The sequence below is a fragment of the Pelodiscus sinensis genome, chromosome 31 (assembly GCF_049634645.1).
Source record: "Pelodiscus sinensis isolate JC-2024 chromosome 31, ASM4963464v1, whole genome shotgun sequence".
Lineage (NCBI taxonomy): Eukaryota > Metazoa > Chordata > Testudines > Trionychidae > Pelodiscus > Pelodiscus sinensis.
This window is the reverse complement of record NC_134741.1, coordinates 11,590,406-11,615,626: the sequence shown is the minus strand read 5'-3', so window position 1 is coordinate 11,615,626 and position 25,221 is coordinate 11,590,406. Positions and strand designations below refer to the sequence as shown.

The 25,221-nt window shown below is 49.1% G+C and overlaps 2 protein-coding genes across 8 annotated transcripts in view; one reads left to right on the top strand and one right to left on the bottom strand.

Moving 5' to 3' along the window:
- The window catches only part of LOC102461324 (uncharacterized), a 150,336-nt gene that overhangs the window by 78,476 nt on the left and 46,639 nt on the right, over window positions 1-25,221 (top strand). The gene's annotated exons all lie outside the window — the stretch shown is intronic.
- Window positions 215-19,689, bottom strand: LOC106732200 (uncharacterized). 7 transcript variants are annotated; one of them, XM_075912583.1, is made up of 6 exons: window positions 19,330-19,689; window positions 18,584-18,615; window positions 10,747-10,816; window positions 9,534-9,660; window positions 8,310-8,423; window positions 215-4,644 (listed from the first exon to the last, which is right to left on the bottom strand). In XM_075912583.1, exons 2-6 carry the CDS (start codon window positions 18,607-18,609, stop codon window positions 3,143-3,145), a joined length of 1,839 nt encoding a protein of 612 aa, XP_075768698.1. In that variant the 5' UTR covers window positions 18,610-18,615; window positions 19,330-19,689; the 3' UTR covers window positions 215-3,142. The 7 variants fall into 7 exon arrangements, with proteins under 7 accessions (XP_075768698.1, XP_075768700.1, XP_075768699.1 ...); XM_075912585.1 differs by lacking the exon at window positions 10,747-10,816 and having other exon boundaries at window positions 19,330-19,688; XM_075912584.1 differs by lacking the exons at window positions 18,584-18,615; window positions 19,330-19,689 and adding an exon at window positions 17,450-17,849.

The following is a 25,221-nucleotide window of genomic DNA, read 5'->3' as shown; positions in this document are numbered from 1 at the left end:
TCTGTAGAGTCTTGCTACAGAGAATGCGAAAGGACATTGAGAAAATCCTCAGGGAAGAACAGGCTGGCTTCAGAAGTGGAAGGTCATGCATGGACCAGATCTTCATCCTACGCACCATAGTGGAGCAGTCAATAGAGTGGAACTCTTCGCTCTACATTAATTTCATCAATTTTGAGAAGGTGTTTGATAGCATCCACCACCCCTCACTTGGAGGATTCTACAAGCATACGGGTTCCCTGAGAAGGTCATTAACATCCTGAAGGACCTGTATGCTGAGAATCAATGCTGTGTGTGACATGAAGGACAGCAGAGTGACTGGTTTCACATGAAGACAGGGATCAGACAGGGCTGTGTAATCTCACCTGTTATTCTTCCTTGTGGTCATTGACTGGGTGATGCACAGAGCCACTGAGGGCAGATCAAGGGGAGTGCTATGGGGACCGATTGCTTGGCTTGAGGACTGCAACTTCGCAGATGAGCTGGCGCTTCTCGCGCATGATCAGCAGGACATCCAAGAAAAGACTGACATTGTTGACCGGACAGCCAGAAGCGTTGGGCTCAGAATTCACCCTGGCAAGTCCAAAGTGATGAAACTGAGGACAACTAACACCGATAAAACCACCATCATGGGTGAAGAGTTAGAGGAAGTAAATGACTTCAGGTATCTCGGCCGTTACATCTCGGCAGACAGCAACATCGACAAAGAGATCTTCGCTAGAATTGCCCTGGCAGCGCAAGCCTTCCAAAAGCTTAACAACATTTGGAAGTTGTCACTGTTGCAGACCAGGACTAAACTGATAATCTATAGGTCAAATGTGCGCTCAGTCCTGCTGTATGCCGTAGAGACTTGGAGGACTAACAAGAAGATTGAGAGCAGACTCAGAGGCTTTGAAGGACAGTGCCTTCGTCGTATCCTCAGAGTCTGCTGAGAACAGCATGTTACCAACAAGGAGTTGCCAACGCACTGGCATCAACAATGTTATGAACAAGATCAAGCAGAGATGCTGGAGATGGCTGGGGCATGTCCTTTGGATGAGCGAATCAAGACTCCCTCATATGGCACTCAAATGGACTCCACCTGGAAAGCGTAAAAGAGGGAGGCTGTTGGGCACCTGAAGGACGACTGTGGAGGAGGACATGAAAAGGAAGGGCACAACCTGGGAAGAAGTCAGCTGGCTTTCTCAGGACTGTGAAGACTCGAGAAGATTCGTTGGCGCCTTATGCTCCATCAGGAGCAAAGAGGACTAATAATAATAATACTAAAAGGAAGATGACTGCTGTTGATCTTCCAGAGTTCAATTTAGCAAGTCTAGTTAAGACTCATTGAAGTCAAACTCAGGGGGCACCCCCATCAATGTCTGTTACTTTACTTTTACAAGTCTTAAGGAAAGCTGTGACGGACCGGTCCAGGTCTGGGCACGGCTGAGGGTATCCACTCAGGGCAAATTGCTCAAACTCAGGGCTCTTTACAGCTTCTGATTGGAGGCCCTTTCCAAACAAGCCACAAACCAGTCACACCGAGTGCTTCAGCTGCCGATCCAGCCAGCCAGAAGCCTCACGAGCAAAACCCCTCAGCTCTTCCTATGCCCCAATCAGCCCCAGGCCTAACACACAGGTGAAGGATTTTAGAACCCAATCTCACCCACCCCAAATGGGTTCTTCCAGTCCCAAGAAACCAGCCACAGTTCCCAGGTCAATTTATTCTGGATCTTACCCACAAGACCACGCTGAGCCAAACCTTTAGAATCTAAAATCTAAAGGTTTATTACTAAAAGAAAGAAAAGCATGAGAGTAAGATTGTTAAAGGATAATACAGCCTTTTCCCGACTTACGAACCGGTTATGGACCAAGCAATTTGTTGTAACTCGGTCCATTTGTAAGTCAGACCCCATTGAGTTACACACGACCACACTGTTCGTAAGCGCGGATCGTGTTCGTAACTCAGGGTCCGCCATTTACGACACCTTTGGTCATAACTGCGAATGGTTGTAAGTCGACCATTCGCAACTCGGAGACTGGCTGTACATTACATGCATCGAATCACCCAATTCTCAAGGCAGGCTCTTAGCAGTTCATAACATCTCTGCTATCTTAAAAGTCTTTGGTATACATCCTATGTCAGGATGGGTCCACAGTTCTTTCTGGCTCGTGGTTCCCTGCATCTGGGATCAAGAGCTGAGCTGAAGACCAAGATGGAGGGTGCCACATAGCACTTATATACCTCTCCTGGAATCTTCTTGGCTGCCACAGGTCACCTGGTCAGTGGCCTATCCCTGTGTTCCATGCTGGTAGCCCTTAGGTATCAGTCACAATCCTGAGATGTGTATTGGCACCTAGAGATTCATTGTCTCCTTGCTCATTGTCTCCATAGGCTGAGTTTTCCTTGCCCCTTTGCTCAGCCACCGAGAATTTTGCAGCATTCATACAGAGTACATATTTCTAACTCCATACAGATATTATACCATTACATGAATAGCACACACAAAATCAGTAGAGCAGAAGCTTTCATGTGACACCTCACATGGCCCCCTTTGTATACACTTTGGGGCAAATACCGCCCTCTCCCCCCATGGGTGCAGCAGTGATCTGGCTGCTCCCTTTAAAATCTAGTAACATGACAGAAGCCAAAGGGAAAATAAGGGAAACCAACTCCAGATACATATTCTACATAGCTGGAAATGTGTCCCTTATGCCGAGCTGCCAGTTCTAGTGTAGACTGAGTGTTGCTCAGTTCTGTTGTCACAAGGTGAAGAACAAAAGGGTAAAGTGGTACCTGCAGCATTTCAGAACAACCCTATCACTCATCCACCCACCAGCAACTCTATCTCCTCTCTCTCAGCTATACTTTGTGCTTCTTGACTATTTCAACATAAGGACATTGAAGAAGCATATGAAACAGCTATTCAAGGTTGTTTACTAGAAGTAACAACCAGCTATATGAAAATGCTACAAAGTTATACGATGCTATAAAGTTACATGAACATGCTTAATACAGAGATGTATCTACAGCGCCTCACCCCAGTGCTGGACACCCCTGCGAACCAAATACCACTCATCTGTGTGTAGGAATTAGGCAGACCATGGAGAGAATTTCCCTTGGGTGTGGAGCAGTCTCTGGTGCCCAAACTCTAAAAGCGGTGTTTTACATCCTAGCTAATGAAGCCTGGGAGATTTTTTCCCTGGAGGATTTGCTGCTGCAAGGACCTGTGTGGATTCTTTCATGTCTAATAAGGTGTGAAGTGTGCTCAAAGCTTTTCCCACAGTCAAGGCATTTATATGGTCTCTCTCCTGTGTGGGTTTTCTCATGGAAAGTAAGGGCTGCTTGTATAGTGAAACCTTTCCCACATTCATAGCATTGAAATGGTCTCTCTGCTGAGTGGGTTCTCTCATGAATAGCAAGGGATGATTGCTCAGTGAAACCTTTCCCACATTCATGGCATTTATATGGTCTCTCTCCCGTGTGGGTTCTCTCATGTTTAAGGAGGTTAGAGGGCTCAGTGAAACCTTTCCCACATTCATGGCATTTATAAGGTCTCTCTCCTGTGTGCAATCTCTGATGGATAATAAGGTATGAACTCCTGCTGAAGCTTTTCCCACAATCAAAGCACTTACATTGTTTCTCTCCTGTGTGGGTTCTCTCGTGTGTAATGAGGACTGATCGCCTAGTGAAACCTTTTCCACACACAAAACATTTATATGGTCTTTCTCCTGTGTGGGTTCTTTCATGTCTAATGAGGACTGATCGCCTAGAGAAATCTTTTCCACACTCATGGCATTTATATGGTCTCTCACCTGTGTGGGTTCTCTCATGTCTAAGGAGGGCAGATGGTTCAGTGAAACCTTTCCCACACTCCAGACATTTATATGGTCTTTCACCTGTGTGGGTTCTCTCATGTCTAAGGAGGGTAGATGGTTCTGTGAAACCTTTCCCACACTCAGGACATTTATATGGTCTTTCTCCTGTGTGAGTTCTCTCATGTCTAACAAGGACTGATCGCCTAGAGAAATCTTTTCCACACTCACGGCATTTATATGGCCTCTCCCCTGTGTGAATTCTCTGGTGTTCAATAAGGGTTGTCCTCTGACTGAAGCTTTTCCCACATTCCAAGCATCTACATAGCCTCTCTCTAGTGTGGGTTTTCTGATGTATACTAAGGTTTGATCTCAAAGTGAAGCTTTTCCCACATTCAAAGCATTTATGGGAGGATTTCTCTCCCATGTGGAGAATCTCATGTTTAGTACAGGATGACAGTTCAATCAAACTTTTTCCACACTCCAGGCACTTGCAGATTCTCTCTCTTGTGTGCCCTATCTGGGGCAGATTAAGGCCTGACTTCTCATTGAATCTTTTCCCACAATCTGAGCATTCACAGGGTTTCTTTCCATTGCAATTTGATTGCTGGGCTGGAGTTTCTATGGGATCCTTGGATCCTCCCCCACATTCAATGGATTCCTCTGCTTTTCTGCTTAGACTGTTCTCTAGCTGCCCTCCTGCCCTGTGTTGATTACCCCAGGCTTCCTCCTGTTCTATATTCTGGGAAAAATCCCCTTCATCTCCTTCCACAAACATTTCCTGTGGTTCTACGGTTCCAGAACCTTCCTGCTGTTGATTCTGCTCATTGTTCTCCCTCGTTCTATCACCTGCTGGGAGAAAGAGAGAATCCAAGCAAGGAGTCACTGTCTGTGCTGGGAAGAAGGGACTGACAGGGGAATGGCAAAGATAGAAAATACAACACAATAATAATTGGGGAGACTGAGACATTGAATTCTGCCTCCACATCCCCTCCCCCAAACACTCGCAGGGAAGGAAACATAGGGAGGAAACTCCTGACAGCTGAAGGGTATGTATGTGTTCATTTTAAACAAAATGTGGTTTGGAAAGTAGATATGCATAAAGAAGCATGCTGTGGCTCACCATCCTAGGAACAGTCTAGAAAAGGCCCAGGGGAGGGTGGTGAACTCAACATGTGGAGTGGAGAAGTACAAGCACGTGACAAAGCCATATATGGAAAGGTTGAATCTGATTGGTTTAGAAGTTTGTGTTATGTAACCTGTTATGTAACTGCCATGTGCTATAAAACAGCAAGGGGAGGGGCTCCTTGCTCGAGGGGCTCTGGCTGATTTTAGTACCAGGGGCTCTCCCTTTGTGCACATTGAATAAAGTCTTGTTGAATTGAATTGAATTGAATTGAATTGAAGTATTGAAGACCCTTGATTCTGCCCAGCACCTGATTCTCTGGGAACCACAAAATCCCAACACATCTAACAGGATATTAGCTATTATTGTGATAAGTATTTGCCAGGATGATACCAGCAGCCCTACCTGGGGTACATGGGGTGGAAGTGAGAGCTCTCATCCACAACTCATTTTGGGAGTCCCAGCATTTTCCTGGACTCACCTGATGGTTTCTGTGCCAGTTTCCCTAGGGTTACCATATGTCCAGTTTTCCCCAGACATTTCCTCCTTTTCACTTATTAAATCTCCATCTGGCTGGGCTTTTTCAATGGCTAAAAATATCCAGGATTTTGCCCGGAATTGGGGAGGGGGCAAGTGTCTGTCAAAATTGATCATTTAGAGCCACGTGCCTGGACCACTCACAGTCACTCTGCACACCTGCCCCAGTGCCTGGAAGGAAAAGTGCTGGCTGCATCTTCGGTGAGACCAAGGGCAGGTTGGATGTGGGGGATGGGTTTGGCTCGTCCCATGGAGTGACTGCTTTACCTTCCACCTGTGACGACGCAGTCGGGGTTCCCCTGACACTGCACCTAAGTAGCAGCAAGAACAGACTCCCCCAGCCAGTAGAATAGAGGCTTCTCCAGGATTCAGCACAGCATAGACGTGCTATTGCTACAGGAGTCTGGGCCAGGATGCCTCTTACCCCTTGAGATGGGGTCCCTGGACACCTAGGGTACGTCTAAACTACATGCCTCCGTCGACGGAGGCATGTAGATTAGCCAGATCGGCAGAACCTCGTGAAACCAGGTTTACCTGTGCCGATCAAGAAAGGCTTCTTTGTCGGCGCGGCGTGTCCAGACTGTCCCGATCTGCTGACAAACAGCTGATTGGCAGAGCGGGGCAGCCATTTAAATTTAAATGAAGCCGCGATTATTTTAATTGCGGCTTCATTTCCCTCTGCCGATCTGGCTAATCTACATGCCTCCGTCGACGGAGACATGTAGTCTAGACACACCCCTAGATTCCAGCCCCCTCCTTAGACTGGTTCCTTCATGATTCCAGCCCAAGACTAACCCTTCCCCCAAACACTCACTTCCCTAGTTCCCTCACTGCCCCCAATTCATGCGGGGCAGTGCTGGGCAGTGCTCACAGGCAGAGGCCAGTAGGGGTTAAAGCAAGGGGCTGGGGTTGGCTTGTTCTGGGGGAGGGCTGCGGCACTGGGTTAGAGCAGGGAACTGGGCATTAGAACTTCTGGCTTCTTTCCTTTCCTGTAGGTGGGCAGTGGATCTGTTGGCTAGATTTGGGGCTTCTAGTCTCAGCTCTGTGAGAACTGTGGGTGCTGGTGCTTGGTGGGGTGGGCAAGTGAAAGTAAGGGATTCTGGGAAGCAGGATTCCTGGGTTCCTTTTCTAGCCAGCCACTTCTCCCCTCGCTGCCTTTAATTTCAGGATCTGGCCCAGCCAGCAGCCTCCCTGGACCCCCACTCTTTCCTCCTGGCCCTGCAGCAGTCTGGGCTGCTGGCTGGTTGGTGGCGCTGCTGGAGCCTGTGCTGCCGCATGTCTTGGGGCGACGTGGCAGGGAAGCAGGATCCCAGCATGCAGTGTTCCCTTACACCTTGAGAGCCTGAGGGGGCAAAGGCAGCCCCAGCAGCAGCAAGATAGCCCCAAGACTGGTATGCATGGGGATGAGTTTGCCAGCTCCTAAGCCTGGCCTCCTGTATGAGTTGCGCAGCCACCCCACAGCAGCACCAGCAGGAACCAGAGAAGTGGCGATGGGAAGCCCAGTAGCAGCTGGTGTCTGAGCAGCTGCAGCTCCTGCACTCAGGTCGCTACACTGGACAGCAGCAGCAGCAGCTGGGGCTCTCTGGTGAAGCCAGCCCACCCTCCCCTGCAGCAACAGCACCCCGGGTAAGGTGCAGCCCAGTTACCACATAGGGGCTGGAGGGGGGAAGGAAGGCTTAGCCAGTGGGCCTGGGGACCTGGCGTGCTTGTCAATGCAACACAGCAACAGGGTAAGAACAGTGGGGTAACTCAGTGAGTCTGGGATTCAGTGTCTTCTGGGAGTGCCCAGTATGCTTTTTTATATTATATTCTCACATTGTATACTCACTGTTACTTGTATACAGTATAGATTATATATATATATATATATATATATATATATATATATATATATATATATATATATATATATATATATATATATATATAAACCCACATTAATACAATGTGAGTTAGTAGCTACTGATACAGATACACTCCCACTCAGGAGTATCCTCTTTTTTGAAAGTTCAGATATGGTAACTGTGATGGGACGCCCAAGCCCTGCACTCAGAATGGATTGCGATACAAGCTGGACACCACCCCCACCCCGGGATCATGGGGGAAAGGCCAGGCCGGACGCGGTGGGACGCAACCCTCCCGCAGGCAAAAAGCGGCCTGGACACTGCCTGGCGGGGAGGGAGAAAGGGGGCGGAGTCTGGACGGGGAGTAAGACATTGGGCTGCACCCAACTTCTAGCGTACGGGTGATGTCAGTGCTGGCGGGGCCTTTGAAAGGTGGCCCTGACCCTGGAGAAGGGGGAGACAGCAGGAGAGTGTCAGGAGGTGTGGGGAAGCAGCCGGGAGCCGATTGGCAGGAGCTTCAGAGGAAGCGGCCACCAGGAAGGGGATACAGCACCTCCAGACAGGGGAGCAGAGTGTCTGGATCCCGGGAATGGCCTCGATGCAGAGCGGACACGGACACAAGGACAGCAAGGGTAGGAAGCAGCCCAGTGCAGGGTGTAATTGGAACGCCCTTGGGTTAGCGGGTGCTATTCCCCCACTAACCTGTGCAGGGGGCCGTTCCTGTGCTTTAGGGCCCTGGGCAGGCCTGGGTCCCCCTACCCCACCATTTCACTTGGGATCATAGCCAAGGAAACTCTGGGGAAGGAAGAGGCTTGCCTGAAGACCCATGGGGGGTCTAAGCAGTTATGGACTCAGAGAAAGACTTAGGATGTGATGAACGTTTGTCTATCTAACGGGTATGAGTACTGTTTAGAGAGGGGGGGGCACTAAAGAGGAACACAGGTACCTCCAAAGGACCTCTACATGGAGCGTACCCCATTACAGTAACCCTAGTTTCCCCGACTCCCCACCTGTGCAGATGCCTCTCAGGATCACCATTTCTTTGGAAGGCTGGAGATCTGGGACCCATGGCTCTTCCCCTTGTTCCAGCTGGGCAATCAGGTCAGGTTTGGGAATGGAGAATCCTGCATGGGGTGAAATCAGGAAAGTTGAAGGCACATGGAATCTGGGCAGATAATGTATCAGAAGAAAACTCACTGAGCACAATCTGATCCTACATGGGACTGGGGTAATTCAGACATCTTAAGAGCAGTAGACTTTTGGGGAAAAATGAGGGTGGGAGATGTGGCGAAGTCAGGATTGTGTTCTCTCTGTTCACTTTTTTATGGTGTATCTGATTTCTACTGCCCTGTAGCAACCCCATGCATGTGCCTCAGTTTACCTGAACACTGTACTACTATCTAGATAGGGATAGTAGTTTGGCTGTGACTCACTAGGGGAGGATGCCCAGGCCAGCATGTTCAGAAGGACGCATGCTCATAATAATCTGAGTCTGGGAGGGGTATGTGATCAGGTGACACCCTTTGCTCAGGAAGCTGGACAAAGATTTGAGATGGAGCTGGCTGAAGCCAGGGATGAGCTGTGGAAAGTGGAAATGTGTCTTGCTGGCAGAGATGGGGGCAGGGCCCTTGGCTCTGGGACCTTCTCCCAAGATGGACTGTACTGATTGCTCCTGGTCCCTGTGCTAACAAGTCTGTTCTACGCTGTAACCCTGTGAACTAATAAAACTTCTGTTCTACCTGCCAGCTGAGAGACACGTCTGGCTGTGGATAGGAGTGCAGGCCCAGTGACTCCCCACTCCTCGATGACAGAGGGTGTTGTCATGCCCTCACTAGAAATTTTAATGATCTGTGGGTTCTGAGGGACTTGCTGACACACACACACATCTCTGGGGTTGAAGTCTAGGCTATTTCCCAGCCTGTGGAACCTAGAGCCCGCCCCACAGGTGGAGCCAGTCCCAAGAAGACAGGTGAATGGTGTATGTAGGAGAAATAATTTTGGTAGGACAGTACCGCAGGTCTGGCCCTTGAAAGCTAGGTAGATGGGGATGAACTAGCCTGTCCCTTATGTGTCTGACTTCCCTGTTCCAGAAGGGGGCATGATGATGAAAATGTCTCTCACATAGGGGCTGTGGGCCCCACTTCCCTCTAAGCAAACTGACCAGGAAAGAACCTGACCTGATGCTGAAATGCTGGCCCCAGGGCTTTGCTAGCTGAGGGCACAGGAATTCTTACCCAGTGAGGCCACAGTCTCATAGTTCTCCTGCATGACGTCCCTGTAGAGGGCTCTCTGAGCGGGATCCAGAAGAGCCCCCTGCCCTGGAGTGAAATACACAGCCACCTCCTCGAAGGTCACCGGCATCTGAAACAACAGGAGCCCCCCACTTAGCTCCTGCCACCCCAGCCACAGCCCCACTAGTCACAATGAAAGAGGCCCGAGGAGCAGAATCCCACCCCACCCTGGCCAGAGATGCCAGGAGGGCCCAGGGAAGAGAGACGGGTGAGCTCCTTGTGCCTCCCAGCAGATGCAGCAGGGCAGGGTCTTCTCAGTCACCCACTTACCAGCCACAGGCTGAGGTGGGAGCAGAGCTCTGCACAGGTGATAGGGACAGGAATCCCAGCAGCTTCCTAATTCATGGCAGCCTCTGGCTAGTGAGCTCTGTCTCCAGCAGGAGAAAACAACAACAGGAACAGCCAATGCAGGCAACCCAGAGGGTACGTCTACACTAGCCCCCTAGATTGATCTAGGGAGTCTAATGAGGGTGACCGAAATTGTAAATGAAGTGTGGGATTTAAGTAACTTCCCGTGTCTATACGTGGCAGTGAAACGGGATTCTGAAATAAAACCCTAACTCGAATTAGCTGATATTCCTCCTGCAATGAGGTTTACCAGCTAATTCGAGTTAGGGCTTTATTTTGGAATCCCATTTCACTGCTGCATGTAGATGTGGGTAGTTACTTCCGGCTAGTCAATTTCTAAAATGGCGTCCGGCTAGGAACATGCAAATCAAACGCGGGATATTTAAATCCCGTGCTTCATTTTCAATTTCGGTTGCCCTCATTAGCCTCCCTAGATCAATTTAGGGGGCTAGTGTAGACATACCCAGAGGAAATGAACAGAACAGGGAATCCTGAAGTGATCCACCCCCTGTTGCCGATTCCCAGCTTCTGGCAAACAGAGGCTCAGGACATCCTTCCTGCCCATTCTGGCTAGTAGCCACTGATGGACCAGTGGAGACTCTGGTCAGTTTCCCAGCCCACCCGTGGAGTGTTTCCTCTTTCAGAAAACGGAAAATGTTCACCCTGCCCCCCAAACAGGCCTGTTCAGACAATCAGGCCCTAGGTTGAGTAAGACCAGCATGTTTATCCCACCCTGCCCCACCCTGTGTATTTCCTGCCCCTCTCCCACTGCAATAACCCCCCTACAGCTTCCCACAAAATCCCCTACCTGAACTTCCTCCACCACAGCACTGCAAGATGAGACGATCTGGAGCACAGTGTGGATGTGATTCATCAGCCTGTCAGAGTGAGAGGGCTGATTGGGGAGGTTTTCAAAGTGGGTTTGTTCCATTTCACACCCCAGTCTCCCCCAGCTTCTCTCTGCAGACTGATGTTCTAGGCCAGGGGTGGGCAATAATTTTTGAATGAGGGGCACTTCAATTTTTTTTGAAGCGATTATAGGCCAACCCAGAAGGGTGGAGCCATGGACAGAAGGGGCAGGTCTTTAAATAGCAGGAGTTGAAAGGGCTCGCGCCTCCCCTGTGGCTCCCAGGCATTACATTAACAGCTGCGAACCCTTTCAATTCCTGCTATTTAAAGAGCTTGCTGCTCCAGCCCTTGCTGCTAGTGTGTTGCCTGGGAAACTGGGATGCTAGAGCCCTTTCAACTGCTTCTATTTAAAAGGCTCACACCAATAGTGTGGGGAAAAGTAAATAGCTTTTCCTTAGTCACTTTTTCCACACCAGTCATGATTTTATAGACCTCTATCATATTCCCCCCTTAGTCTCTTTTCTAAGATGAAAAGTCCAAGTCTTTTTAATCTCTCTTCATTAGGAAGCCATTCCAAACTCCTAATCATTTTTCTCGCCCTTTTCTGAACCTTTTCAAATGCCAATATATCTTTTTTGAGATAAAGCGATCACATCTGTATGCAGAATTAAAGATGTGCATGCACTGTGGCTTTATATAGAGGCAATAAGATATTCTCTGTCTTATTCTCAATCCCTTTTAAAATGATTACTAACATTCTATTTGCTTTTTTGACTGTCACTGCACATTGAGTGGATGTTTTCAGAGAACTATCCACAATGACTCCAAGATCTCTCTCTTGCGTAGTTATAGCTAGATTAGTCCCCATCATATTGCATGTATAGTTGGGATTATTTTTTCCAATGTGCATTACTTTACATTTATCAACATTAAATTTCATTTGCCATTTTGTTGCCCAATCAGTTAGGGTATGTCTACACTACAAAGTTAGTTTGAACTAATAGACGTTAGTTCGAACTAACTTTCCTAGGCGCTACACTAGCGCTCCGTTAGTTCGAACTTAATTCGAACTAACGGAGCGCTTAGTTCGAACTAGGTAAACCTCATTTTACGAGGACTAACGCCTAGTTTGAACTAGCTAGTTCGAACTAAGGGCTGTGTAGCCCTTTAGTTCGAACTAGTGGGAGGCTAAGGCTTCCCAGGTTTCCCTGGTGGCCACTCTGGCCAACACCAGGGAAACTCTATTGCCCCCCTCCCAGCCCCGGAGCCCTTAAAGGGCCACGGGCTGGCTACTCACTTTGTGCCAGTTGCAAGGCTGCAAGCACCCGTGCCTGCACAGCCTGCACCTGCCACAACATGAGCCAGCCATCCGAGGGCTCCCAGCCCTCCACTGCTCCCCAGGACCATCCTGGAGGCTCCCAGGAGCCTGCCCGGGGGCGCAAAAGGCGGGCGCCCGCCTGGTCAAGTGCGGAGATCGTGGACCTCATCGAGGTTTGGGGGGAAGCCTCCAATGTCCATGATCTCCGCACTAGCCACCGGAACGCAGCCGTCTACGGACGCATGGCTGCCAGCCTGGCCGCCAGGGGCCACCAGCGCAGCCGGGAGCAGGTGCGCTGCAAAATAAAGGACTTGCAGCAGTCCTACTCCCGGGCTTGCCTGCCAGGGGCCGACCCGGAGGCCTGCCCCCACTTCCGTGCCCTGGACCGCATCCTGGGGCCTCATGCCGTCCCTGCCCCCCGGGACGTGATTGACCCCGGGGCAGAGGGACCGCTCCTGGAGACGGAGGAGGAGGAAGAGGGCTCTGAGAGCCAGGAGCCTGCCGCCAGCCTGCCCAGGACCCGGGACCCCCGAGGCACGCCACAGAGCCGCTCGCCTGCATCGTCAGAGGCCGGGGAGGCGTCCATCTGTGAGTACCCTCGTGTTCCCCTTATGTGTACGGGGGGCTGGGGCAAGAGGGAGCCCCGGGACCGTGTGCCTGGGCCTTGCCCACCACGGAGCAGCAGCTGGGGATCCTGCAGGGGCCCTGGCCTTGCACAGGGGAGCTGGGTTTCACACACCTGGGCCCCTGGGGAAATTGACCGCTGGTCTTCTTGCACCACAGCTGCAGCACCTGGGCCTGCAGGACGCACCACCCCGCCTGCAGCAGCCGCCCGCGCCCGGGCAAGCAGGACAGCCAGGAACCAGGAGGACTACCAGAGGCGGCACCTTCGGTTCCTGGACTGACAGCTCCGTCTCCAGGACCACTGGGTCCAGGACCTCAGGCTGTGCCAGAGGAGTCTGGAGGCCCTGGAGGAGCAGGGCCGTGCCCTGCGAGGCCACCTCCAGAGCCTGCTGGACCGCTTTCCATTTCCTCCTCCCCCTGCTCCCCCTCTTGCTCCCCCTCTTGCTCCCCCTGCTCCTCCTGCTTCCGCTCCTGCTTCCGCTCCTGCTTCCTCCACACCCCCTGTCCCCTCTGCCCCCCCTCCACAACCATTCCCCACCGACGCCCCCGGACCCGCAGTGTGGCGAGACGGGAGAGGCAGCGGGACTCCCACCCCTGAGCTTTCCTTCCCCTTCCTCCCTTCCCTCCCCTCCCCTTCCAGCTCTCTCGTCCCAGGTTTCCCCCTCCCTTCTCCCACCTTCATTCCTCCCTCCCCCCACCCCAGTTCTGTGAAATAAACAGATGTTTTTGTTTGAAAAACAGGTGTCTTTATTTGACAGTAGGTAGGGAGGGGAAAGGGGAAGGGAGGGTAGGGTGGAAGAAGGCCCCAGTGGGGCATGCAGGGAGAGGTCAGTCCTCCTCCTCCTCCACCTGGAAGCTCTCCCACAGGGCTTCCCGGATCCGGATGGCTCCCCGCTGGGCTTCCCGGACGGCGGCGGTGCGGGGCTGACCGTAGTGTCCAGCCATGCAGTCAGCCTCAGCCATCCAGGCTGGCAGGAAAGCCTCCCCCTTCCGCTCACACAAATTGTGGAGCACACAACATGCCGCCACCACGGGAGGGATGTTGTGCTCGGCCAGGTCCAGACGGGTGAGGAGGCATCGAAAGCGGGCTTTCAGTCGCCCGAAGGCCCCCTCCACCACGATGCGGGCCCTGGTCAGCCTGGCATTGAAGGCCTGGCGAGAGGGATTGAGGTGCCCCGTGTAGGGCTTCATGAGCCACGGCTGCAGTGGGTAGGCGGCATCCCCCACCAGGCACACGGGCATGTCCACGTCCCCGACCCTGATGTGGCGGTCGGGGAAGAAGGTCCTGTTCTGCAGCCGCCGGCACACGGAGGAGTTGCAGTACACCCGTGCGTCGTGTGCTTTGCCGGACCAGCCCACATTTATGTCCGTGAACTGTCCCCGGTGGTCACACACGGCCTGCAGGAGGATGGAGAAGTACCCCTTGCGGTTGACGTACCGGGACGCCTGGTGTTCCGGGGCACGGATGGGGATGTGCGTCCCGTCGATGGCCCCCCCGCAGTTGGGGAAGCCGAGGGCGCCGAATCCCCGGATGACAGCGTCCGGGTCGGCGAGGCGGACCACCCTGCGGAGCAGCACCCAGTTGATGGCCTTGACCACCTGCGGAGAGAGACACAGCAAAGTGCCAATCAGTGGGGCGCCCGGGTGGCTGGGAGTGTGCGTGTCCTGGCAGTGCCCCGCGCCCCACTCCCGGAAGCAACCCCCCTGGCGGCGTGTAGTACGGCCGGGACAGCCCGACCCCTCCGGTGCGGGGCGCTTTCACCTCCTCCCGCCCCCCCCTTTGTCCCTGGGGCGGCCCATCCCCTCCTCGCAGCCCCCCTCCCCCCCGGCTCGGTGGCCGACGAGCACCGTACCTGCATGAGCACCACTCCAATGGTGGATCTCCCCACACCGAACTGGTTCCCGACGGATTGGTAGCTGTCCGGCGTGGAGAGCTTCCAGAGGGCGATGGCCACCCGCTTCTGGAGGGGGATGGCGGGTCTCATGCGAGTGTCCCTTCTTTGCAGGGCAGGCGCGAGCCCCTCGCAGAGCTCCAGGAAGGTGTCCCTTCTCATCCTAAAGTTCTGGGTCCACTGTCGGTCGTCCCAGCGCTCCAGGACGATGCGGTCCCACCAGTCGCTGCTGGTGTCCAAACGCCAGACGCGGCGGGGCACGCCGGTGCCGGGGCGCCGCTGCGGCTCCTCCATGGCCCCCAGGGTGGCCAGGCGGAGAGGCAGGGGGCTGACGTTCCCCAGGTGGTGCCAGGCAGCCTCGAGCCATTGCTGGCAGGCTTGCAGCAGCAAGTCCAGAAAGTGCACCAGAAGGTGCAGGGCGAGCCGTGGCTCCATGTTGCCACCTGCGGCGGTCCCCCCCGAAGGGAAGCACCGACACAGATGGGCACAGAGACCGACGCTTTGCTGTCCCTCGGCGAGGTTGGCAAGCAAGCAGGAAAAGCTGAGAACCGGCTGTCCAGGGGGGTCCCTTTAAGCACGAGCCTCAGATAGCCTCAGACAGCAGCCACACAAAGCAACTGCTGACCTGATGCCCTGCCAGAACCGGTTTCAGCTGCCCTTAAATGCCCCCCTGCATCCAATCAGTGTGGACGCGCTAGTTCGAACTAGCAAAACGCTAGTTCGAACTAGTTTTTAGTTCTAGATGCATTAGTTCGAACTAGCTTAGTTCGAATTAACTAATTCGAACTAAGTTAGTTCGAACTAGCGCTGTAGTGTAGACGTACCCTTAGTTTGGTGAGATCTTTTTGAAGCTCTTCACAATCAGCTTTGGTCTTAACTATCTTGAGTAGTTTGCTATCATCTGCAAATGTTGCCATCTCACTATTTACCCCTTTCTCTAGATCATTTATAAATAAATTGAATAGGATTGGTTCCAGGACAGACCCTTGGGGGACCCCACTAATTACCTCTCTCCGCTCTGAAAACTTACCAGTTATTTCTAGCCTTTGTTTCCTGTTTTTTAACCAGTTATCAATTCATGACAGGACTTTCCCTCTTGCCCCACGACAACTTACTTTACTTAGCCTTTGGTGAGAGGCCTTTATTAGATTCAGGGATAGCCGAGTTAGTCTGTACAGGATAAACTTAAAAAACAGCAAATAGTCTAGTAGCACTTAAAGACTATCATGAGTTTTCGTGAGCACAGTCCACTTCTTCAGATGGTCATCTGGAGAGTTGTTAGTAGGGATTTAATGTTATTAGAAATGCACTAAAACCAAAATAGAGACTGTGACTAATGGGACAATCCAAGATGGAGTTGTGGTGGGATTTCAACATGGAACCCAACAGACTGAAAGGACTTTTGCCGCCAAAACCATCCTTTGCACATGGCATGTGTCCATGTACACCGCACCAGTTTGTCTGCACCCAGCACCATTCTCTGCACTTGGCGCTTCAGCTGCTTTCCTGCCCAGAGGCGTTTTATAAGCTCGGACCCTGAGAGAGTTCGGGTTCCTGAGTTCCTGATTTTCTCGGGTTCCGTCGTCTCTTCGTGAGTTCATCGTTCACCTAGCTTGCTGTCTTCAGGACCGTGGTGAAGGCCGGGACCTATCCTAATAACAGACCAGCAGAGTGCTTCAACCCATCACTGCGGTGAAAGCCCAGTGTAAGTGGACTCTAGCTACCTGTCCTGACGAGCCAGACACACCGCCTAACTCCGATTGCTGTGGTGAATGCCCTCTACTCCAGAGCGGGGAAAACCATCTTGTGTGTTTTCTACTCACAAACTGACTGTCACACCATCGACAGAATAACAACAAGGACTCCTCAGTTTTCCTCCCCCAAGGCTATCTGAGCTAAAGGGTTGCAGGTCCTGAGCCTTGGCTGTCAGTTACCATCTCCAGACAGACTGAGTATAATCTCCTTTACACACTGCATAACATCTCATTATTTTAAAAGAGTGTAGGGTTGGTTTTACAGTGTCGTATTGTGTTTATTCAAGTTTATTGGTTACCTGTTGTATTCAATACACTTTTACATCTTTTAAATTTGAAATCAGAGTCTGTGTTTATTTCCATCTGAGAAATCCTCTGGTGATAGATACAGTGGGTTCCAGGCCGGATCTCCTTCTGGGACAAAGGCATTTACCATCTAGTCAGCAGCTCCAGTCTAAATTAGTTTACTAGTGTGCCTTTGCTGGTAACAAAGTGGGCTGTGCCCACAAAAGCTCATGGTACCATCTACATATTTAGTTAGTTTTTGAGGTGCTACTAGACCCGTGGTCACCAACCAGTAGATCGCGATCTACCGGTAGATCTCGGAGGTTCTAAGAGTAGCTCTTGAGCCCTCTCTGAACTGCGTGCCTGCCCAGTACATTTACATTAGATTTCCTCATTTGAGGAGCAGCTACTCACCGAGCAACAGCACAGGTGAGTAGCTGCGAGGAATGGTGGGAATTTTTTTTTAAAAGCAGCAGTATAAGGATTGGAGATAGCAAGTGAAGGAGAGGAGGAGAATAGAGAGGGAGGGGCTTCAAGGAAGGGCGGGGCGGTAGATCTTGGCTTGGTCTGTCATTTAAAAAGTGATCTTGGATGTGTAAAGGTTGGAGACCACTGTACTAGACTATTTGTTGTTTTTTAAGTTTATCTAGTATATTAGTAAGGCATGATTTCCCTTTAGAGAAACTGTGTTGACTTTCCCCCGACAAATTATATTCATCTATGTGTCTGACAATTTTATTCTTCACTATAGTTTCAAATAAATTTGCCCGGTACTGATGTTAGACTTACCTGTCTGTAATTGCCAGGATCACTTCTAGAGCCCTTTTTAAATATTGGCATCACGTTAGCTACCTTCCAGTCATTAGGTACAGATGCTGATTTAGAGGATAGGTTACAAACCACAGTTAATAGTTCCACAATTTCACAATTGAATTCTTTCAGAACTCTTGGGTGAATGCCATCTGGTCCCATTGACTTGTTACTGTTAAGTTTGTCAGTTTGTTTCAAAGCCTCATCTAATGACACCTCAATCTGGGACAATCCTTCATATCTGTCACATAAAAAGGATGGCTCAGGTTTGGGGATCTCCTCAATAAAGACTGAAGCCATAAGGACTGAAGCTAAGAAATCATTTAGCATTTCCACAATGACTTTATCTTCTTTGAGTGCTCCTTTAGCATCTCACTCATCCAAGGGCCCCACTGGCTGTTTAGCAGGCTTCCTGCTTCTGATGTATTAAAAAATGTTTTACTTTTTTATGAGGTTTTGGCTAGTTGTTCTTCAAACTCCTTTTTGGCTTTTCTTATTATATTTTTACACTTAATTTGAAAAACTTTGCTTCTTTCTATTCTCCTCACTGTAAGATATTGCTACTGGAAGTAGCACAGTCCTATCTTAGCTCTGTACAAATCACCAACCACCTCCTCTGCACCTGCCTGCTACATGCATGGAACCAGAGCTGGGAAGTGACACTGGCATGACGGGGCAGACACAGCCAGCAACCAGATGCATGGGAAGCTGCCATGTCCCACTCTCAGTGGGAGATGGAAGCTGCAGCTGCAGAGACCTTTCTGCTTCCTGAAGCCAGGTCAGCAAGCTCCGGGAGCTACAGTCAGGGCACAAAGCCAGCCTGGCAGCCATTGCTGGGCATTTCCCAGGGGGACAAGCTCCTGCCCAGCTAAGAAAAGTGGAACCTTCCAGCCAAGGGGCTGACAGGCCCCAGAATCTCCATCTAGGTGAAAAATCAGCTAGGCCAAGGCTTGGACTCACTGCAGAGAAATGCAGTCACTTGAGGGCAATTGATTATTGGTCATCATTACCAAAGAAGGGCTCTGGCATAGCTACAAGTCAGCTATTCAAAAGTTCAAGCAAGTTTATAAAACCCCAGACAAGACATTGACATTATGTTCATATTCCATTTACCTTAATGGTGAGGTTTCCCCTTTCATTTTGTCCTTAAATTAAAAAATAAAAATAAACAACAAAACCGTAATTAACAAAAGAGATTGGTTTTTGTTTACAAGTACGTTATTTGTTGAGGTAGAAATATATGTACCTATATTTATAACAGTGACTTCTTTGAACTTTAAAAATATTGATATTAATAACATTATGATTATACCAGAAGCAAGATGTTAAAATAATGTTGTACCATCTATTTTTAAAAGAAACCATAGAACAGTGACTGTTGCTGCAATAAAATAAAAATAATAAAAAAGTATTCATATGACACACAACATACAGAAACTCTAGGACAAGTTACAATTAAAAACAAGTGGGGCCAGAATTCTATTTATGACTATTCAAAATAAGGCAAACAAAAATAAAACATTAAAAGGGTTAAACATATAAATAAACAACTTAATGCCTTATGGAAACATGCAGTGATAACTGATACAAATGCATACTGATGCTTGCCAAATTTCTTCCATTAATATAATAACGTTTGGCATTTTCATGTATTTATATAAACTCTGTTTTAAAACGCTGCTGTCTACTGATAGGAAAAGCCCACGTTTCAAGCATTAGTGCTTAGAAGCAGAGTAGACATTTCTGTTGCTCAGCAACCATCTCTTCCAGGAAGCTGGGACTCTTTCCAGCTGTTGCATTCCTGAGGGTTCAAATCATTGTTATTAAGTTACTGGATTTATCGAAAGAAAAGTTGTTACCTTGTTTTCTCTTTGTTTTTTGTTTCGTTCTGTTTTCAATTGTTTTACCTTTGGGAAGTGTCTGTAAAACCTGTCACTTTCACTAGAGGAAGCCTCAAAGCGAGGACAGCAGAGAGAGGGGGAGAAAGCAGGGTGGGGGTGGGGTTAAGAGCAGCCTAGGAATGTGGGAAGACCTGAGCCGACAGCGATTAACTCTTAAGGTACACGCAGCAGCCAACTGAGGAAGGCTCTACAGGTGATCATCCCTGCATGTAAAAATACTGGTGCAGGAAGAGTGTAGTTGCAGCTAGTGTGGGTCTTTCCAAGCAGTTGGGAACCTGCACCGGGGTGTTAGCCCTGGCTCTGAGATGGGGGAGGAGAATCATTATCTGCTCTCGTAAAACCTCCGTTTCCTTCCTCAGTGCCTCTTGCTTTTGTCTCCGTGCCCACTGCATTGTGGGAGCAGGACTTGATCCTTCAGATTCATGCTGCCCTCTATGTGGGGGAGGGGTTGCCTCAGGAGGCATCTGTGCCGATTGAGGTGGGGGCAGGAGCAGAGCAAGGAGGCATGGACGCAGGAACGAGGAGTGATTACAGTACCCAGGGCCAGATTAAGGGGGGGGGGGCTAACCAGGCAGCTGCCCGGGGCACCAACCTATGGGGGGTGCCTGATTGCAGCTGTAAGGGGTGTCATGCGGTCTCCATCCCCAGGTGCGCTGAGCCCCTTACAGCTGCAATACGGCACCACATGGCCCCTGCCCCTGAGCACACAGTGCCCCTTACAGCCCGGGGGCAGGGGCCGTACAGAGCCTGATTACAGCTGTAAGGAGCACCTCGGGGGTGGGGGGGGGCATGCATGCACCATGTGCCTGCTGCCCGGTGCACAAGAATGGCTCAAGCTGGCACATGCAGTACCCTCTCATTTCCATGGGCTCCCAGCTGTTCCCACCGAGCACCTATTATATTTAAAGTAGCACACACACACACACACTCTCTCTCTCTCTCTCCCTTTCCCCCCTTGTTGTTACCAATAGTTTCTCCCCCCAACTGCAATGGCCAGGTGAATTAGGTGGGGGAGGGATGGAACATATAGGCTGTGTCTACATTGGCCGTGAGTATTTGTGCAAGAACACTGATGTTCTACTGTACAAAATCAGCGCTTCTTGTGCAAATACTCTGACGCTCCTGCTCAGGGATAAGTCCTCTTGCGCAAGTGTTCTTGCGCAAGGGGCCAGTGTAGACAGGTAACATCAATTTCTTGCACAAGAAAGCCCAATGGCTAAAATGGCCATCAGAGCTTTCTTGTGCAAGAAAGCGTCTACACTGGCACGGATGCTTTAGAGCAAAAGCAAATCTTTTGCACAAAGGCACATGCCAGTACAGACGCGCTCTTGTGCAAATACTTTTAATGTCAGATGCACGAAGTGGGTCTTTGCCCATGAAAGCTTATGCTTCAACACTTCGGTTAGTCTATAAGGTGCCACAGGACTTCTCACCACTATTGCAGATTCAGACTAACATGGCTACCCCTCTGATACTATTCTATCAAGACTTACTACAAAAGAGTTAATACAAAGTTTCTATGTTGTATATCAAGGGTTCCCAAACTGAGGGGCATACTCCACTGGGGGGGAGTGAAGAAATTCAAGGGGGGGGCGTGAGGTGACCCATCCCCTCCCATCAACTCCCCCCCCCCCCACCTAAGTTTTGCTGCTATGCTGCTATTTTTGTTTTTTGGCTGCGGTCAGTTCCCTTTTTTTTTTACTCAAGTTTTGCTGCTGGGGGGGGGGGGGCATGAGAGTTTCTCAAAAATCAAAAAGGGGGCGTGATGCCAAAAAGTTTGAGAACCACTGTTGTATATGAAAAGGTACAAAGTTTCCATATAAAAGGACTTAATACAAAGCTATATAAAAGCTATGTACAAAGTTAAAAACTTCAATGAGAAAATGATAAATGCAGAGCTTTACGATTAATACAGAGTTGTATCTACACTGTCTCCCTTTTGGCCCCTCAAGAACAATTCTTGAGTGGGTCACACTTTATACCACTGATGAATGACAACACACTGAGAAGCAATTTGAGCTTGTGGTTGTAATTTAACAAATGTTTTCTTTGTCCAACATCACATACAGCACACTCATTAAACAATATTTTAATATGTATTATCACAATTAGAGTGAAAAAAACTCCCAATATTTTAGATGGAAGTGACAATCCCTTAAAAGCAGTTTCTCCTGGATTGGTGTTTGTAGTAAATTGAGGGTCAGTAACATGGAGTCAGCAGGCCTAAATAGAGGCCTGTAACATGAAAACAGCAACAGGCCTGCAATCTAGTGAGCAAGACTTTCGTTCAGTAACAGGAGCCAAGAAAGAGGCCCTATTGATAACTGTGCGATTGTGTAAGTTAGGTCGAGCATGGAAGGACACAGGGAGGCACTGGATACAGACTGTGAGCCAAAGGGGAGTAATGGAACATCTTAATAAGAAATGTCTTGGTACAAAAACTCCCTAAAAACTAATGCACATACCGATCTAGGTTCAGGACCAGGTCGGAACTGACAGCATGAGGGATAGTAAGTAAGCCCCCCTTCCATAAGGTGAGGGGTGGTAACTAGGCAACAGAGGGTGGTAACCTGGTGCGTAAAGAAATGATGTAAGTTGTTTGTACCTGTCTATAAAAGCACACTGCAGAGGATGCTCTCCGGCCGACCTGGGGGGGGGGCGCACTAGGCGCCTGAACGGCAGGTGTCATTGCCTAAACTTACAGAATGCACAGTAGCTTAACTTTGACTAACTGCTGTTAATATCTGATATATGGCAATAGGCCTGCCCGGTGTTGGTACCTTGTCAATGCGGGCCATAGTGCCCAGTGGTGTAACATTGTACTGATCTCTGTTACCAACTGGTAGAGCTTCGAATTTGACGATAAACCTGCTCAATTGATTTCAAACCTTGCTTGCATCGTCGTTTCCGGGGCCTCTTAGAGATCTCTTGTGTTGACCCAAGTGCACGGGGTCTAACACTCTAGATAAAGGGAGTACCGATTGTTATGCACGCAGCCGAAAGTTTATTATCACCGATGGAGTAGAGGTCCTGTCAGGAGCGCGCCAGGACAACCCTGGCCAGACGACGCTGACACTGACAGTCCAGACCACTGAAGGTATCGAGGTATGAAAACACCGAGGTACGACAGTGTTCACACCTCCACATCAGCTGCTGGAAATGGGGCAAATCCTTCTTTGCTGAATTGATCTCATTATCTCTGGCCTTCCCCTCGATTGGTAGTCCCTTCTTTTTATGAGCCTGTATATTTATACCTGCCTTTGGAATTTCTATTACATGCATCTGACAAACTGGGTCTTTGCCCATGAAGGCTTGTGCTCCAATAAATCTGTTAGTCTATAAGGTGCCACAGACTTCTCGTTGTCATAACATTGATGAATACTTATGTTTAGCTTTATGTGAACCTTTGGGGATTTTACACCCTTTAAGTAAAATTGCCAAACTGTATGTTTAAATCTGAACCCCAGTGGCATTCGTTAGTTGGCTAATTTGCTCACTTTAATAAATCCAATGATATAGTTTTGTTCAATTAACTTCTAATGATAAACCAGAATCGATAACATCAGCCACTATGTTCCTTTTGTTTAATAATTTAACCTTGTACTTTCTTTATGTTTATTAGTTTTCATTTTTGCCAACAAATAATCCTTGTGCCTATTCTGCCTTTAAATGTGTCTTTATCACTTTTGGATGCTTTATTAAGACTGGAATTCTATGGTCTCTGCCCTTCTGAGACACTGGATTCTGAAAAAACAGTCAAAAAGCTTGATGCTTATGAAACCTTTTCCGCTTAATGCAGTACTGTTTTAACACAATACACAACAATGCTAACAGTAAGACAAACATAAAACATAATCTTTGTTGTGACAACAGATCCATAGTATTTTAGAGTATTCAGCTGGTACCAACTTGTACTGATTTTTCTGAAAAACATACTCTCTCACTCTCTCTCTCCTTCTTCCCCTTTGGGGGTGGCACAGTATTGCTTAAATACTATTTTATTTTACAAATATCCTTTTTGATTCCTCTTTGCTTACAATTACTCCTATAGTAGTTACCTATGTTTTTGTTTTGTAAACCAGACAGATTTTAATGCAGGGCTACTCAGCACGCACTACTTTTAAAACAAAAAAGTAGTTAATATTTGACATGCGTTTTAGTGGTTAAATTCCTGGACCGTCATTGCTCATTAACAGTCAGCAACTGGCGCCCTAGGCGGAATGCGCGATCGGTGCCACCGCCTCCATAGCCCTCAATGCCATGACATTATCATCGGGCGCCGCGTTAAATGTGGCACTCTTGGCAACTGCCGAGGTTGCCTTCATCCACGGGCCGCCCTTGTTAACAGTGCTGTCATATGGGTGGAAATCAGGTAAATATTTCATTTTATTAATATCAGCGGAACGGACCTGTGTGTTGTGTAGTCTTCCCTTAATCTTTGTATTCATGCCCATCAGTGTGAAAGGACCTATTTGCATATATGGGTACAGCTAGATTACAAGTTTTTGTTGGAAAAAGATACACAAAATGTGCTTTACATTTTGCGTACGTTTTTCCAATTCTTCTGTCAAAGAGGCTTTTCTGACATTTGGCCTGTGTAGACTCCTGCCATGAGGGCAGGGGTCTGGACTTGATGACATCTCTAGGTCCCTTCCAGTCCCAGTATTCTGTGATTCTCTTTTTCCTTGTAGAACGAGGAACACAAGGGCTTCCGAAAGAGCATGTTTGCTCTTCCACAAAAAAAATGGAAGAGCAAACGCGTTCCCTGGATGTGATGGAGTTTTAGACATACCCTAAATTTGCATGTATATGCAACCTCACTTAAGTTGTGGCCCTTGACATATGCTGTGAGCAGGGGCGGCAGGTTTGTATAATTTTTGGTGGTGCCCAGAATGGGTCTAGTCCACCCCCACCCGCACTGTAAGCTGATATATATTTTATTAAATAATGTAAAAATGGACTGGAAACTGTGTCGAACAGTTTCCTTTTATTGCACAATATCACTATCATAAGAAAAAAATACGGGACTGCCCGTAGCTTCTCATCCACTGTAACCCCTAGGTCCTTTTCTGCAGAACTACTACTTAACCGGTTGGTCCCCAGCTTGTAACTATGCTTGGGATTCTTCCGTCCCAAGTGCAGGACTCTACACTTGTCCTTGTTGAACCTCATCAGATTTCTTGTGGCCCAATCCTCCAATTTGCCTAAGTCATTCTGTACCCTATCTCTGCCCTTAAGCGTATCTACCTCTCCCCCCAGCTTAGTGTCATCCGCAAACTTGCTGAGGGTGCAATCCATCCCCTCATCCAGATCATTAATAAAGATATTGAACAAAACCGGTCCTAGAACCGAACCTTGGGGCACTCCGCTAGAAACCGACCGTCATCCTGACATCGAGCCATTGATCACTACCCGCTGGGCCCAGCCTTCTAGCCATCTTTCTATCCATCTTACCATCCATTTATCCAATCCACAATCCCTTAACTTGCCGGCAAGAATATTGTGGGAGACCGTATCAAAAGCCTTGCTAAAGTCAAGGTATATAACATCCACTGACTTCCCCATGTCCACCGAGTCAGTTACCTCATCATAGAAGCTAATCAGATTGGTCAGGCACGATTTGCCCTTTGTGAATCCATGCTGACTATTCCTAATCACTTTCCTCTCAGCCAAGTGCCTCAATATGGATTCCTTAAGGATCCCTTCCATGATTTTTCCAGGAACTGAAGTAAGACTGTGTCAGCCGACGGTCAGGGCAGTGTGTGTGGGTATGTCTCCTAAGTCTTTGACTGCTAAGACACGAAGTCTCGTCGCAGTGGGCAGCCCAGAAGGCTGAAAGGAGCCCCGAAA